The sequence below is a fragment of the Zootoca vivipara genome, chromosome 8 (genome assembly GCF_965207765.1).
Source record: "Zootoca vivipara chromosome 8, rZooViv2.hap1.1, whole genome shotgun sequence".
NCBI lineage: Eukaryota > Metazoa > Chordata > Lepidosauria > Squamata > Lacertidae > Zootoca > Zootoca vivipara.
The window spans coordinates 3,274,314-3,291,505 of NC_142591.1; the positions used below are offsets into that span (position 1 = coordinate 3,274,314).

The 17,192-nt window shown below is 43.5% G+C and overlaps 1 protein-coding gene across 38 annotated transcripts in view; it reads right to left on the reverse strand.

Annotated features, from left to right (window-relative positions):
• KIAA0232 (KIAA0232 ortholog) overlaps window positions 1–16,704 on the reverse strand; it is a 52,585-nt gene extending 35,881 nt beyond the window's left edge. For 5 of the 38 annotated variants that reach the window (XM_088675924.1, XM_035103320.3, XM_088675941.1 and 2 more), the window contains exons 1-2: window positions 16,546–16,704; window positions 718–1,227 (exon numbers count right to left, since the gene is read on the reverse strand). In XM_088675924.1, the coding sequence (XP_088532050.1) occupies window positions 718–948 (231 nt within the window). In that variant the 5' untranslated portion in view covers window positions 949–1,227; window positions 16,546–16,704. Of the gene's footprint in view, window positions 1–717; window positions 1,228–3,939; window positions 4,030–6,114; window positions 6,170–11,677; window positions 11,886–12,730; window positions 12,842–16,545 lie in introns of those variants that run through there. The other 33 variants (XM_088675949.1, XM_035103327.3, XM_088675940.1 and 30 more) reach the window with 16 other exon arrangements.
• Window positions 16,705–17,192: the final 488 nt, after the last annotated feature.

Here is a 17,192-nt window from a genome sequence, read left to right on the forward strand (position 1 = left end):
CGCGGAGCGCCCAGCACCTCAAAGCGCCCAACAGTGCTCAGACAGCCCAGCAGCGCCATGCGCAACACCCAGCAGTGCCCCAAGCCAGCTGCCTGGCCCGGCCGAGGAGACCATAAGGTACCGTAAAAACTGTAATAAACAAATAAGCCACCCCACCGAAAATAAGCCACCCTGTGGTTTTTTGAGAGGAAAAAAGTAATAAGACGGTGCCTTTAAAAAGGGGAAACACGGTATCTATTTGCACTTTGACGTGCTTACAGCACCTAAAGGCTGGCTGATGCCCAAAGCTTCATCTATCAATTCGGACTTAAGCAGATGATCCACCCTTTGCAGATTTTTTGGGGTGTGTGTGTGTGTGTGCATTTTTAATGTGCCTATGCAATCAAGGTGGGGAGAGCTTGAGAAGCACCTCTGCTACTACAGAGACAGGGATATGTGGTTCCAGATCAGGGACAGCCTTGGTTGTTGTTGTTTTTTTTAAAAAAAAACATTGTTCAAAATGGTTAAAATCTGCCCCTTCTTATCCCTCCTCCATCTGTTAGATTTGGGTTGCCAGTTAATCAACCCTCAAGTCTTGTGTAACCATTCTGTACCCAATATTTCCTATTCAAATGGGAATCTGAAATCAGTTAACACATCTAGAATTTCAAACACGTGTCACACACTGAAAACATGCATTCGTTTTTCACGCAAACAATATCCAAAATATGCAAATACCTGTTCCTGCAGGTCGTAGTCATAACTATCATGCAGTAGAAGACTGAGGACATAGCGAGTATAAATCATGGCATCAATGCCACATTTTTCTAGCTCTTGTCCCAGCCAGGTCTGCACGGGGCCCAAAGCATGAAGCAGAGACATTTCAGAAACAGGTACAGAGCCCAGACAGGAGCTTGAGGAGCTTTCAGATGGCAAACCATCCACAACAACTGTATAGATTGGGTGCATGAATCTAGGTGGCTGTCATCCTTAGAACGTGATGCATTTTCTGTAGATGATATTCCGTAGGAACCTGGAGGTGGATATTTTTTTCACTCCAGCAAGGAGGAGAGAAGCTTGACTTCTAGGATAATCATTTATATTTCCTGGCAGTTATCAGTCTAAAGACAAGACCCACTCTTCAGGCATAACCACTGAGTACACTAAATCTTAACAGGAAACACATGTTTATGTGCATTTTTCTACCTTAATTTCACATTGACGCCAGATGTAAATCCCCAGCAGGACCTATAAATAAGAGGAAAAAAGAGGCTGTGATGCATATGAAGAAGAAAAAAATCACAATTTAAGCAAAATACATGAATGTATAAAGGGAACAGAAATGTACACTTATGAAAAAACAAACCCTGTTATAAAGAAGGAACTGGAAACATGCACTTGAAGTGAACATTACAGGCTTGAAAACTAAAAAGAAAGTTTTGGGGAGCACTTTCAGCTGAGAAAGGGGAACTTTGTCTCCCTTTCCCTCGCTCCAGGCAAATCTTCCTTTGGTCCTGATAAAGCAATTCTTCGCTCAGGGGCAATTAAATATTTTGACATGAAATCCACCTGTAAAACTTACTCAACCTCTGAGCATTACTTTCCTGCTCTAAAAAGGAGTATCACATCAGTGGCAAACTTTGAGTGACTTTGTATTTCATTTTTAACCTTCCCTGTTACTGGATTCCAATCCCACAAGAACCAAGCTTGCTGTACATTATCAAATTAGCATATCTGTTCTGGTAATGATGATTTTCCCTGCTATTCAGTTTTGTTAAAAAATTTATTAGCAACTTGCTTTTGGAAATACTTGGGCAATCATAAGTGGGCAATAACAAAATATTTACATGGAGGAGATACGTTTTTTTCTACAGTACGTTGAATTCAAAGGACTGGTTTGTTCCTTGCAACACCTGCAGTACTTAAGGCAACAGACTACAATATTAAAATAAGAAATATATCACACATTTCGATGGCTCAGTTGGTTAAAGCATGGTGGTGATCATACCAAGGTCGCAGGTTCTATCCCCATACAGGACAGCTACATATTCCTGTACTGCAGGGGGTTGAATAGATAATCTGCAGGGTCCCTTCCAACTCTACAATTCTTTTTTTATATAATTTTATTTTTTATTTTGACAAAGTAATAATAGCAAATAACTAACAATAAAAATGTGCATCCCACCCCCAAGACCATCCATTTTAACTATCCAACCTCCCAAAATTTCAACACCTCTTGCGATGGTTTGACCCCATAGTGCTTTAACAGCACAAATTCTACAAACACCATCCATAGCTCCTCAAAATCATTTCTCCTGCATATTTCCCCGTCTTACCTTAATAGCACATGTTAATTTATCATTAACTAGCTGGCCCTGCCACGCGGTGCAGTGGCTAATCCCTGTGACTGCCCCCACCCTGTCCTGATCCATGAACTATTCTGTTCCTTATCCCTGTGAATCCCCCAACTCCTTCCTCCCCCCCACCCCCACCCAGGCGACTCAGTACCTCCATTCGGCCTAGTATGTAAACTGTAGCTGAGGTGCTGTTGAGGAGGGGGCGGGATTATGGTGGTATTCCTACACAGTATGGTGTATGTTTCTTTCACGTCCACTGGAGGGCGCTAGGTTTTTTAAAGACAAATTCACATTTTTACCTGTGTTAGGTGTGGGATTTGGAGACTCTAAGGTTATGCAAACCGTCACATATTGGACTGGAACGCTGTGTCCAAATTTCAGCGGAATCGGTCAAGCAGTTTCAGAGAAAAGTGGAAACCCACCAGTATGCCCCTTCTACATAGCTGCCAAGTTTTCCCTTTTCTCACGAGAAAGCCTATTCTGCATAAAGGAATTTCCCTTTAAAAAAGGGAGAACGTGGCAGCTATGCCCTTCTACATTTTTATATATATCGATAGCTATATCCCACACCTCTTTACAGTATACCATTCTTCCATTTTATAGTCACCTTGCCCCTTCCACTTCCTAGCAATAATAACTTGTGCTGCTGTCAATAAATTTGTGAGCAAGTTCTTCATAGCCTGTGTACCTTCCAGCCCATCATAAATTGATAATAATGCTACCTTGGGACTTTCGGTCAGCTTTAACACAGTGGTTTCTGTTATGTGCTTAAACACCCTTTGCCAAAAAAGTGTACATATTTGCACCTCCACCACATGTGAACATAGGTCCTGGTTTCCTGGCATCCCCTCTAAAATAACACTTAATATTCCTTGTTTATTTGATTTAATCTTGACTGGTGTTAAATAACATCTCCAAATTAATTTATAATAGTTTTCTTTTATCCTTATAGACGTTTTCAAAGTGTGTTTCTCACATATTTAAATTTACTGGGAAGTCTTCTATCACCACCACCGGAGTTAGTGGGGAATTTGCTGGTATCTGTTTCCAGTTATATTTTGCCCATATCTCAATGGTGTTTCTTAATAAGGGATTTTCAATATTCTGCCACCATTGCCTATTTGGTTTGATAAAAAATAGATTCACTAATTTCTCCCTCATTTCTGGTGTACCACTCTCTTAACTATTCTAACTCTCTTGTCCACCTGTTTTTCCTGAGGTTTATACCATCTTTTTTTTTATTAATTCTAGGTTCTTATCCCCATTACAAAAATTAATCATACTTTATCTCTGTCTCCAATATCTTAATTGGTAACATTCCAAATAATTAAAAAGAAAATTTTGTCTAGAAATTTTTTAATCACTTTTCTTCCAAACCATGGAAGCTTAATTGTCTTATATTCCACCAGCTTTTCTTTAATTTCCCTCTTTAATTTTTTAAATTCTCGTTCTAAATTTCCTAAATTTCTTAATATATTTATTCCTAAGAACTTTATTACATTTCTAAATTTTATATCTATTTTTATTTCCTTCAAAAAAATTAATTTTTCATCATCATAGATGAAGGCTTCTCCTCAGATCGTACAAATCTTTCACCTTTTACCTGATTCTATGATCAGCTCTTCCTCCATTATACAGTAAGATGAGAGTAATAGAACAAGTTGATATGATATGGATATAAAACCAGTCACTTCTAGGAGACACAAATACAGTAGGTAGATTTAATCAGGAGATTGTGTTGTTTTTTCAAATTAATATCATTTCAGGAGCACAATATGAGAAACCTTTAAATGTTTCCATGCAGGGTTATATCTGCTTCAGGCATTAGAAGCCAGAAAACCAATAAAATGAGACAGCATTATATAAAAAAAGAAAAATGAAAGGAATTTGTTAAGGAGAAAGAATGGAAGGCATTAAAAATACTCCAAGGGCAGATATTATGTCAGATATTATATAGAAAATTGTCCAATTCAAAATCTTTTTAGAAAGGTCACATCATTGCTTAAAAATAGACTATATTTAATGATTCCAATTTTCCCACTCACCCAAATAATAGACTAAAAGTTTATCTGAGGTTCTATGGCACATAATTGCCCCCAGATGAAGCCATAAACTTTCCTGCAGTGGGGGAAAAAAATCCCTGAGCCCCAACTCTAGAATACAGAAGTCTTGTTAAAAAGGCTCCAGTGTGCAGAGAACACACAGGAACTTTCTTTCTTTCTTCTAGCCTTTAAACTACTGCTCTCTGAAAATAACATACAGTCTTGTGTACTGCTCCCAACCACAATTTCTTCCTCTGTTCCTCTAGAACAGGCATCCCCAAACTGCGGCCCTCCAGATGTTTTGGCCTACAACTCCCATGATCCCTAGCTAACAGGACCAGTGGTCAGGGATGATGGGAATTGTAGTCCAAAACATCTGGAGGGCCGAAGCTTGGGGATGCCTGCTCTAGAAAAAGAACAGAAAGGGAGAATACAGATGCTAGCAATTGCTTGGGATGCCCTGCTTTGCCTACAAGCTAAGGGTCATGGCAGGGTGCTTGGATATCTGACCGCTGTCCCTAGCCGCCCTGCCCAAGTGATTCTAGCCTAGAGAGAGACACGGAGCCTAGGAGTTGCTCAAGTGCCATGCTACACTAGTAGTTTTCCCTATCATCTCTCAAGAGGAGTGTGGGGAAAGGACAGCTGCAAAGTACATGGTCTGGTACTAAGGCACCTGCTAGTCAATTGGTACATTTAGGGTAAGGCTGTCCTTCAGTGGCTAACAGCTGCCTAAGTGCTCAGCTATGTGCTTTACAGCTGTCCTTTCCCCATTTCCATCTCTCAACAGCAAAGGAAAAGGCACAGCGCGGTGACTGCTAGCATGAGGGGACTGGGGATGAATTGTGCAGTATTTCACTGAGGAATCACCTTTTATTGTGATCCCCACAGATTTGCCTTTGACCCCTTCTCCTACAAGCCTGTGAAAGTCATATGGCAGTAGATCTAATGGAGGAAGAGGAGGAAGAACATAAGTAATGCCATCTTACTTACATGGCTTCACAAGAGTAAGAAAATAACTTTTCCTTTTCATGTCCACAAAATCTGTATAAATTTTGTGGTAAAAAACCAAATATATTCTTTTAGTAAATGGTTTCCTTATAGAAAAGAGGCCATAAGCCAAGAAAGCCAGGGCTAATGGCAAACTGTATAAAGCAGCTTTTAGTAATTTATTTTACATCTATCTGGCACAAGGATGGGGAATTAAACTTGGTGAGTGGACCAGATCATGATCTCCCACATCATGATCTCCTGATGTCACAATAACAGAAAGGGATCCATGTTTGCCCAGACAGAGGATTGTTGGGGTTTGCATAGCTCCCTGTGATGCATAGCTCCCCATGAGGAAGTGAGCAGGTTCATTTATTTATAAAAATAGTTGTATGCCTCTTTATCATAAAATATATATCAAAGCAATAAAAACATCTCACATGCAGTCTGGATACCTCCTTGTTGTTCTTTTTATGTTGAGACCTGGATGCGCTCCAGACCCAAGAGTTAACACATAAATAATACAAAAGTACATTTTAATCCATCAAAAAGGGAATTAACATGCTGTCTCCAAGGGGAATTAGCATATTTAATAAATATATTGAACAAAATCAATGGGCAGCACACTAATAAAGGACTTAGTTTAGAAGTGTTGGTCCTAAAGCATGCTTGAAAATACAAAGTGAACACTAGAAAGAGGGAAAATTGGCTGAGGGAATGAAACTGGCTAGAGAAAGGAGACATAATACCTGTCCAGGTTCTGCAAGACTGAGGTTCAGTGTGTTGAAGTTGAATGTCCCTTTTCTAGCAGGAAAAGGGATGGAGAAAAGGGAGAAGAAGGAAAAGCAGGAGAATAAGTTCACAGGAAAGTTCCTGAGCACAGATACGGGGTGCTGAAGTAAAAAGCATAGCAGTCTCTTATGCTCAAGCAGGGCTTGAAAACTACTGGTAGCATAAAACAAAGAACACATTTCCTATCTTCCTGGTAATTAATGGGTGTTAAAATATTTTGAGGTGGTGCCAGCCCATGCTCTAAATAGTTTGATAAATGGCTTCTAAAGATTTTTATCAGGTGAGTAGCGGGGCAATATATTACGGTAACATATTTTGGGCTCTACTAGAAGAAGCCTCAGGTCATTTAAAATGACTTGATAAGTTTTGAGGGGGAAGAAGGAGTGACACACTAGTTTAATACTGTTATGAGCTGGGGAGGGGGGTAGGCTGTATGCCTGGGGCCCCTTCTAATTTTTGGATCCAGCATGGATTCAGTTCCTGGAGTAGTTACCGTAGGTTAGTTCCCTGATGGGGAAATGCACTGCCCTCTAAGTATGGGCGAATAAGGGAGCAAAGGAAGTGCCTTTGTGCGAGATTGCAAACTCCCTCCCTCAACTCACTGGTAGTAAGAAACACAAAGGCCAGAGTTGAGAGTTTGAGTTATGTGAGATAGAAGGTAGAAGCAAAGCTGCAGGCTGTGCAGCTGGAAGACAGCCTGATTTCTGTTCCAATCAAAGGCTGAGGCTATGGAAGAAGAAAGACCCTCATGGGGTGTTGTGAAGGCCATCATAGGCTTAGGATATACATACAGGAGACTTATGTGAGGGTTACATTCCAGGGGTTACATTCCAGCAACCCCCCCAGTGAAAATCATAGTCCAGAGGCTCCTCACCACTGATCTTGAGAATACCAAAACCAAGTTAGTGGCATCTGTACCAACATTTGTTCTCTAGCAAATATACTGTTTGCTTCCTTAAAAAAGTAAAGGGACCCCGACCATTAGATCCAGTCGTGACCGACTCTGGGGTGGCGGCGCTCATCTTGCGTTATTGGCCGAGGGAGCCGGCGTCCAGCTTCCAGGTCATGTGGCCAGCATGACAAAGCCGCTTCTAGCGAACCAGAGCAGCACACGGAAACACCGTTTACCTTCCCGCTGTAGCTGTACCTATTTATCTACTTGCACTTTGACGTGCTTTCGAACTGCTATGTTGGCAGGAGCTGGGACCAATCAACGGGAGCTCACCCCGTTGCGGGGGTTTGAACCGCTGACCTTCTGATCAGCAAGCCCTAGGCTCTGTGGTTTAACCCACAGCGCCACCTTACTTACACTGGTTACGTACTTACTGCTTACTTAACACTGGTGATATAACTAAGATTTCCCAATTATTTCTACCCTATGTCAAGGACTCATAATGGACTACAGTAAATACACAAGGGTGCCATCTCACCCTCAGGGTTGTGGGTTCCCACCACCACAACATGGACATGTGACGTCACATGCACACACCTGCACGTAGTGCATTATATCAAACATACTATGTGCAGGCGTGTGCATGTGTCGTGGCACATCGCATTATGACAGCTGACAGTGGTGACTCCTCTGCCTCCTACTATCCGCAGCTGGCGAGTCATCCTTTTACATGGGGAGGGGCTCGGACACAGAGGCAGAGAGGGGGGTGCCTCACTGTCTGGCTGTGGAGGGAGGAGCTGAACTGCTTCTCTCTCAGAGGCAGTGCCGTTGCCACTTGCTGGCTCATTTCATTGACATTGTGGGTGCCCAAGCACCCAGAGTCCCCTGGAATTGGCTCCTATGTAAATGAACATTTACAACAATCTTGCTAAGTAGGTTGCAGCCCAGTGCAAAGTGTATTTACTTAAAACATTCTAAAATAAATTTAATAATAATTGCTTTTAAGTTAACTTCTCATAAACTAAGCAAGTAATGCAAATAACAATTAGTTGTACAAGTAGGATTAAAGTTCTACAGCCCAAACCACATATTTATGAACAATAAATTCCACTTCAGTAAAAACAGGGCTAAGTTACCTAGACTGCACTCTTAGAATGAGAAAAGGAGTAATTTCATCTAATTTTATCCACGCTCCATATCACAGGGTTCTCAATATCCTAACCTAATGTAATGATACACATTTCTTTACACAATATTGGAAAAATAAGCTCTTGCGCTAGGCAACATTGCAATTCTAGCTGAATTTGGTCTTGAAAACCATGCACTCAAAGCTGGCAGCTTTGTCTGTAAGTAGAAAGGCATTGTATCAGTTTCCTGTTCAATAACTGGTTGCAGACACATATGCACAAGTCCCAACTATCCGCTCACTTGTTATGTGAAAAATCATTTACCAAAACAAAGAATTATGCCCAAAGCTCACTATACGCACCAGATTCAGATTTACAAACAGTTAAGAGTTTTCCCACTTCCTTACTTCTTTGTGTTTGTGTTCCAGATACCAGGAACCAAAAAGTCTGACTGTCTGGTAGAAAAATGGCAACTAACCATTCTGTTCTGGCAAGCGTAACCCTGGTTTAAGGAGCCATTTGGTGCACCTCCAGATCTGTGTTAGAAACTCAGATATACAGTATAAGCTAAGTGCCAAATGGCCCCTTAAACCAAGGTTGCAGTTGCCAAAATGGAATGGCTAGTTGCCATTTGGGGGCAAGATGGCTCTAAGGTCTTATTTTTCAAACGATGGACTGACTGTAATTGATTATCAGTTAAATATCTGGCTAGTTCAGATGACAACCTTGAGCTAGGTTAAGAGCTTTGAGAACTTAAAGAAGAAATGTTGCTTGATTCAGGGACAGTTCACATATATGCTGGTCTATTCCGACCTCCTTTTCTTAATGGTGACTGCTCCAGCTCAGGCTGCACAGAAAAAGCATTTTAACTCCTGAAATTCATTCTGATTGTGCAGATAAAATATAATTGATAGACAGGATAATGTATTCGTGTGTGAAAACAGCCCAGATACAAAAATCCCCAGGCATGCACCTCCAGATGGTGGAGATGTTAGGCGCCATCCTGGCACTCAGGCATCATCACTTGGTTGCAAGTGGCCAATAGTCAGGTGCAAAATGCACCCGGCGCCTGGCTAATTTCGAACACTGCTCCAGGTGGTGGAGTTGTCAGACCAGTGTTCAAAGTCAGTCAGGAGCCAGGCAAATTTTGCACCTGACTACTGTATAGTCCATTTGAAACCAAGTGAAGATGCCTGGGTGCCAGGGTGGTGCCTGACATCACCATCTGGAGGTGTATGCCTGGGGATCATTGGAGCTGGACTGTTTTCATACACTAATACCACATCCTATAGAATTCTTATCAGTTATATTTTATCTGCACAATCAAAATGAATTTCAGGAACCAAAATACTTTTTGTGTGCTGCCTGAGCAAGAGCAGTGAGCAATGTTATAGTTAATTGTTGTAGATTGTCTTTACTTACCCCACCCCACTGCCCTGCTCACAGTTGTGAAGAATATTCCTATTTTATGAATGGTCTGTGCCACCATTAACTGAAGTCTCAAATAGTAAGATTGTAGTCAAGTTGCTTCTACTTCTAGAATTGGGGAGTTCATGACTGAAGCCACATCAGCTTCATGATTGCAAGTTCATGACTGAAGCCACATCAGCTATGGAAGAATATAATGTTGCCTTTGAGAGGCCAATGTCAGTGCAGTTTCTGGAGAAAACAGGAGAAGCCATGCATGTCAAGCCAGTTGCACAACCACAAATGTAGCAGCATATGCGTTACCTGGGACACCAGTACTTACAAGACAACTATCAGGGCCTTCATCCACCCCTACTACCACTACAGCCTATTTAGTAAGTGAATCTGGTAAGATCCTCAATATTAATCTCCCTGGTAACCTTGCAGAGGAGTAAATGGGGTGGAGGAGGAAAGACAACCCAAAGGATTGGAGGAAAGCCACTTTTCAAATGGTTTGTTTATTTTCCATTGCAACTATGTATAAGTTTAGGAAAGAAAGATACTAGTGAAAACTATGGTTGAAAAGTTACCTAAAACTGGAATGTAAAAAAGCTAAAATCGTTAAAATACCTGTTACCCAGTCAAACACTTGAATTTTTACAGTTAATATTAAGATATTTACTCTTAATACCAGGGGAGACTGTTAAAATACTTATGCTATGGAGAAAATTGCATCTCTAACAAAAGTCAGAGCACTATCATTAAACAGTAGGAAGAGCAAAAAGTTCCCTTATTTAGGTCATTTTCATTAAATCTTTCGGAAGCACATGGACCAGATTACTACAATTTCTATAGCATGGTTCTGCATGCAGTGGTGGACACAAAAGGAAAGTTGTTTGTTTGTTTACAGGAGACCAAGTCTTTGCTTTCTTGCCCTCCCTCCCTTTAATAAAAAGGAGATTGGTGGGGTGGGTTTTTTTGGGGGGGGCCCTTCTGTGTCAAGGGGAAATGGAGGGGAGAAGATTTAACTGGTTGCCTTCTGTTGAAATGGGAAGTTGGGTTGTGAGAATGATACGGAGGGTGTTTGCCGGTAAGCAGTGCAAGCAAATGCATGTCTACTCACAAGCAAGCTCTAGTGGATTCGATGAGGCTTACACCCAGGAAAGTAGAAGTTTAGTTAAACTCAAGTGGGGCTTATGCATGCATAGATTCCACTTCGACCTCCGAGTGGGGAAGTAGATGCAACTTGCCTAGTAAATCACTTGAACTATTTTTAAATTAGCTGAAAAAATATTTAAAATATTATAAGGAAGTTTAATATTTGTATGAAATCTAACACCTCATTATACTATAAAGCCCTCAGCTGCCATGGGGAGGTGCAGCAAAGCTCTCCGCCACCCCAGGGAAGCCCAGCGCACCCTCCACCATCTCAGAAAGGCGCGAGAGGGGTCCTCAACTACTGTGGGGATGCCCAATGAGGCCCTCCTCCACCCAGGGGATGCCGGCAAAGTCTTCCGCTTCCACATGGAGGTGCAGTGAGGTCCCCACCACGTTGAATAGGCATGGTGAGGCCCTCCCCGTCATGCGGATGCCCAGCAAAGACCCCCACTTCCGTGGGGAGGTGTGGTGGGGCCCTTCTCCCCGCAGGGAGGCCCGGCAAGGCCCTCTGGTGCCGCAGATATATATCATGATATATTGAGATATTGTGATGTTTAGTTGGTGATATATCATGATATTAAAAACCAGGTATCGCACAGCCCTAATGGGGTGTAATGCACATCTCCACTTTCAGGCCGAGGGTGCTGGGGTTTGTCCACAGACAGCTTTTCTGGGTCATGTGGCCAGCATGACTAAATGTCTTCTAAACTTCTGGTGCACAGAACACCATGACAAGTGCTTGCATACAAAGACTTTGCATGAATGATTTATACAAAATGTAGTAGGCTATTGATATTTACCTATCAATTTTTTTAAAAAAAGAATGTAGGAGTATTTTTCATATATATTCATATATTGGGGTTTTTTTCTTTACAAATTTATGTTCCTTTTTCTTTGTATCACTTTATTTCTTTATACAGTGGTACCTCGACTTACGAAGGCGATCTGTTCCACGGCACTCTTCGTATGTTGAATTCTTCGGTTGTCAAAGCGTCCGTTTTGCGCATGCGCAAAGTGCGATTTTGTGCTTCTGCGCATGCGCCAGCCACGCGTGGCGAAAATACTTCCGGGTTTGCCAACTTCGGAAGTCGAAACCTTCGGAAGTCGAGTCATTCGGATGTCGAGGTACCACTCTAATTGAAAACTTTTCAATAAAATATTAATATCAAAAAGCCTGAGTACGGCTAGCAGTCATAGTTCATAATCAGTAAGAAGCAAATGAACTTTAAAAACTATGTGCTAGCCATTTCATCACAGAGGTGGGTGGAATTAGTTGTCAGCTTATGCCAAATATTCCTGAGCAAAACTTCTGTCTGGATATCAGATATATCCAGACATATGACTTGGTGGAACATTCTATCTGCTCAGAGATCTCTTTTTTAAAAAAATTACAGGTTTATTATTTTTTGAAACAGGCTCTGGCTCAAAGTCTGAAAATCACATTCATATTTTTAAGAACTTAATACCACCTCACTTAATACACATTTCCACTCTTTACTTTTCCAGCTTTGAAATATTCTATTACAATGCCCCGTCCAGCTAGCACAAGAGAAAACACTTCTACACTATGCGTGGTATTTGACTAATTTAGGACTATTTATTTCAGTGGGTGTACTCTGAATATGACTTAAGTTGGATACTACAGTAATCTACTCTGGATACTGGAACACACTGCACTGCAACTAGACTTGGATGCAATTCCACCACAACCTGATTGGTGCTGGCTTTACTGTAAGCCTAGAAGTATGAAGGACTCTTTTCTTCACTGCTTGCTTATCTGCTCCATTACCTTTTCTTCCTTCCTCTCTGATGTTCAGTGACACTGACATGGCTGAGGGCTTGGGAATGATGTGTTTCATTTCAGTTGTGGCATTCTCTTTCTTCCCTCCTTCAAAAGGGTGTTTTATATATGTACGTAGCAGCTCATATACATGGGCTTTCTGAAGGAAACCTACTATAAAGTTCTGTGAAATTGACACAGCTACCCACCTAACTTGCCAGTTCCATCAGAGTGAAGAGACAAAGCAGCAACCAATCACATGGCAGTTGACCACAATCATAAGGAAGCAGCAGGAAGCAGGTAAGGGAGCAACATCAACCCTGTCAATATTGATCAAATATTAACTTCCCTACATGAAGCAGACATTTAAAATATGAGATGCACTATTTTCAAACACGGATATAAAGAAAGTGGCAGACAGAGGAGTAAAAATGCATCTTTTTACATTAACTAAGTTTTACAGTGTAACACAGTAAGGCTGAAATACAATCCTAAATCCTTCTTACTATATGGACAACAATCATTTGTTATATAATTGCATGTTAACTCACATTTCTGTCTTTCACAAATGCATACCAGTAGCGCAAGGGGGGGAATCAAATGTGCTTTTAATGCTATGTGTGGAATGGTCCAAGTCCTAGCTCATTTAAACCCCAAAGGTAGTGGTAGAAATTTTCAGCATTCAGCTTGCAAATACAGGCATACATTTTACTAAGCTTCTTAGGAAGACGTGGGTGCAGCTGCAGGCAGCCTGTCTGCTTCCAGGGGAAGAAAGTCCTCTCTCTGCTGCCACCACCCTCTTCTGGCCACAGGAGTGGCACTGGCTAGGGCTGAATCAGAAAAGAAATACATATTGTGATATGTATTTGTTTTATTGTGGTGGTCTGCAACTGAACCCACAATATCTCCAAGGTATGCCTGTACTGCTATAACCTGTTCTGCATTGAGTTAGGTACTTCTCTAGGAAAGGGACGTTTTCTAATCCTTGGAATTTAGTGAAATATAAAAATATAAATGTAACTTTTTTTAGTTTTTAGATCCTATATTGCTTTTACAACCACAGATTTCTTTTCCCTTGTTTCTAACTGAAGTATCAAATAGTAAGATACAGAACAACATATGCATTACTTCCTGTTCAGAGATTTATTACTCTGATGTGGTAGGATGTTCTGCATGTGCTCAGAAAAAAATTGCTTAATTCCTAAAAGAGAGACAAACACCAGGGCTCCAGAGTGCCTGAAACCTCTGCCATCCACCCAGAAATGCTGCTCCTCAACTTAATTCGGTGTGTTGGGACATACCGTAATGCCTTTGACTACTTGGCCTCTTAAGGCTAAGTCCCTTGTGCATACTCAAAGACACTTTACTCTTTTATTATCATCATAGAAGATCTATTAATCACCTTCTTATCAATCATTTCCATGAGATTTACACATAAAATTATGAAACCAACAAAAACAGTAAATTCATTTAAAAGAAGACTAAAACTATGCTAGTTCAATATCAGAGCTTGAATCCTGGAATATATGGAAACAGATTCCAAGACTGAATCCTATAACAAGTTGGTCTATCAGAGGTAAGCCTATTATTTTACACTAGCATTTAGGGCTAAGCAAGTTCTGTTTCAGTTTGGGATAGGGATGGTCACCTTCAGCTACTACAATACCCTAAACCAGAGGTTTTCAACCTTTAAGTCAATGGCTTCCTTGACACACTTTCTGTGGCTTTCTGTGGGGAAACGCACTCTAAGCCTCAGAAACCCAGTTATGCAGGGCCATCTTAAGCATATCTGGCGCCCTGGTGTGAACTATCCCTCCATGCCCCCCCCCCCGGTTTCCGAGCGCGCGGCTTTCTGGCGGGTGCAGTGCGGCGCCCCCCAGCCTTGCCTTAGGGCCGGCCCTGCAGTTATGTCAACCCTTGCTTGCGGAGCTGGGAACCCTTCGCCCCTTTTTGAACACCCTCCCTTGTGGAGTGTTCCCTCAGCTTCCTCTCCTCTCCCCTCTTCTTCAGAGTTCTCTGGGGAGTTGCTGATGCTGCCACACCCCACCCCAAAGAGAGATGCCTCCTGGGAAAAGGATGCTCCCAGCCTTAGAGGCCAGATGGAGACTGACTGAGGGTGAACATGAGGCCACCATCTTTACTCACATTGGGAGGCAGCAGTGGGCACCGCTGGGCCTGCATGGTGAAAATGCTCCCCTTCAGTGCTGGGCACTCAGCTCCCGGGCAGGCATTGCACACAGCAAGCACAAGAAAGGCCAGCACAGCACCTGCCTGCCTGGCCTCCCACTTGTTCATCCATTCCTAACAGCAAGGACTGGCAGGCTGGGTTCCCTCACCCACTTGCCTGCTTACTCCAAGGCCGCCCCAGCAACCAGCACCCCCGCCCTTCAGGGATACCAACAAAAACTCCAAAATCTCAGGGCAGAAATGAAATACCAAGTATTTTTCCCTTTTGACATTTCTTTTCAATCCCATATAGTCTCAGAATCCATTACGTTCTTCTTTAAATTACTGTATATTTCAAAAATATTCCCATAAGCCTCTTCATCCTCTTTTGCAGAGCAGCCACTGCTGCCCCTCAACTTCCTCATATTCTAGAAGAATGCTGAAGTAGCTCTACAGTACCACAAAGTTCTGCCTTAAAGCGGCAGCACTTTTTACAGCACACACATTTTCATCAACTCAAGTCATATGCTGCTCATTTCACTCATACTTTTATGTTTAAGTATGCCAACTATTTGGGTGTATGACCTGCAATTTAGCATTTGCATCTTCAAGCCACTGAGGACGCACGTTCACTCAGAACTGAGCCGCCCTTGCTCATAGTTACTCCCCAGTAACTATGCCTAGTGTGGCAGCCTACAGATAGGTTTGCAAGGGCAGGCGAACTACTAAAACAGTTGTGGATTTGTTTAAAAGGCCACACTAAACACATGCTTGATTTAAACTACTGTATCGGTAAAAAACGCTACCAGCTCAAATCTCGTTTTGAAAACCAATATAACCCAAGCCAATATGACCAGGCGGCCTTTCAGTCAACTCCCAAAGAAACTCGGTAACAGAAAGGTGGCAAAGTTGGCAAGAACATTAAGCTTCATAAATACTTTGGAACGTTTACATTCAAGCCCGTGAAGAGCTTGTTTGTGGCCCGGAGCGGGAGTCTAGTTAAAATAAGGTAAACTCAAACTCAAAACTTGGCGAGACCCCCCAGCCGACACTGACCTCCGAGCCCCGGGTAAGTGTACCCGGCTGTCCCCCCCCCAACTCTGCACGGGTCTGTTTATATACCTATCCTCCTCTCCAGTTTACTTGGCACGAGAGCATAATAATATAAGCACAGCAAACGTAGCGGCAGGTACACCAGAGCACCGACAAAGTAACTTGAAAGTACTTTTTCCAGCAACCGCAAGCAAGGTCTGCAAGATCAGCCCGAGCGTGTGGGGGAGCAGTCAAAATGGGCCGCGCTCTCACAGCGAATCCATTTCTGGAGCCCGAGTCCGCACCCGTCGTCCAGTTCAACACCGCAGTGCTCAACCGGGAGAGAGGAGGAGCGCCTGAACAAACTCCGTAGGGGCGTTGTGGAAAGGGCGCAGGAACCCCTCCGCTCCTGCGGAGCAGCCGACCAACAAGGAAAAGTCGCGGCCTGCCGAGCGCCCGCCCTCTCGTCCCCCCCTCCAAGCCCCCTCCGGCCTCTCACCCCGGGAGCCAGGGCGCAGAGAGGGGAGGCCAAGCTGCCCGGCCTTCCACCCTCACCCGGGTCGCCCGACGCCGCTCGCCCGGCGGACCGGCCCTCCCGCCTGCCCTTGGAGCGACGCCCGCGCCAAACCGCCTGCGGGAAGCCAGCGCGGCCCCGGAACCCTGCCCAGCAGAGGCCTCAAGATCAAGTCAAGAGGCCCAGCCAGGCCGGTCCCTCCCCGTGCCGCGCTGCAGGCCTCAACCCAGGCCCCGGGGAGCGGGGGGGGGGGTAGCGGAGAGAGGCGCGGTGCCCTCGCCGAGGCGCCCCCTCGCCCAAGGTCGCGCTTACCTGCCAGGGCCTCTGGCGACCCGTGCCGAATCAGGCGGCGGGACCGAGCCGGAATTTGTCCGGAGAGGCGTTACGTAAACCGGCGCCGGCCCCGCCGAGGAGAGGGACAGGGAGGGCTGGGGCGGAGCGCCCTCTCCTCCCACTGCGCAAGCGGGAGGCGGTCAGGTGACGCGACGCACGTATCCTTCCGCCGGCGCATTTCGGGGGGGCGGGGCGGGGCGGGGGAGGAGGTCGCCGGCGACCAGCTCTCAGGCGTTTCTGGCTTAGCCGGGAAGGGGCGGCTTCGAGGGATGAGATTAGCCTTCCTTTTAGCAGGAAATTACATCCCCAGGGGGTGTTTGGTGTTGTTTTTGTTGTTTTTTTTGGGGGGGGGTCACAGCGACACGCTGTTATAAAATATTTGGCTTTATTAAAACAATTAAGATTCACCATGAAGCACACATCTGTGTCACATAAGAAATGCTGTAAATACATTTTATAGCCCTGTGTATTATATTATCCAATCCAATACTGCCTCCTTGCACTCCCCCTTTCCTTTATTTTTTCAGCCCCAATCCTCTTCCTTTGCAGGTTGGATTATTGATCCAATAATTATTTAAACTAGTTTATGAACTGCTTAATAGTTTAAAAAATATATTCATGTTATG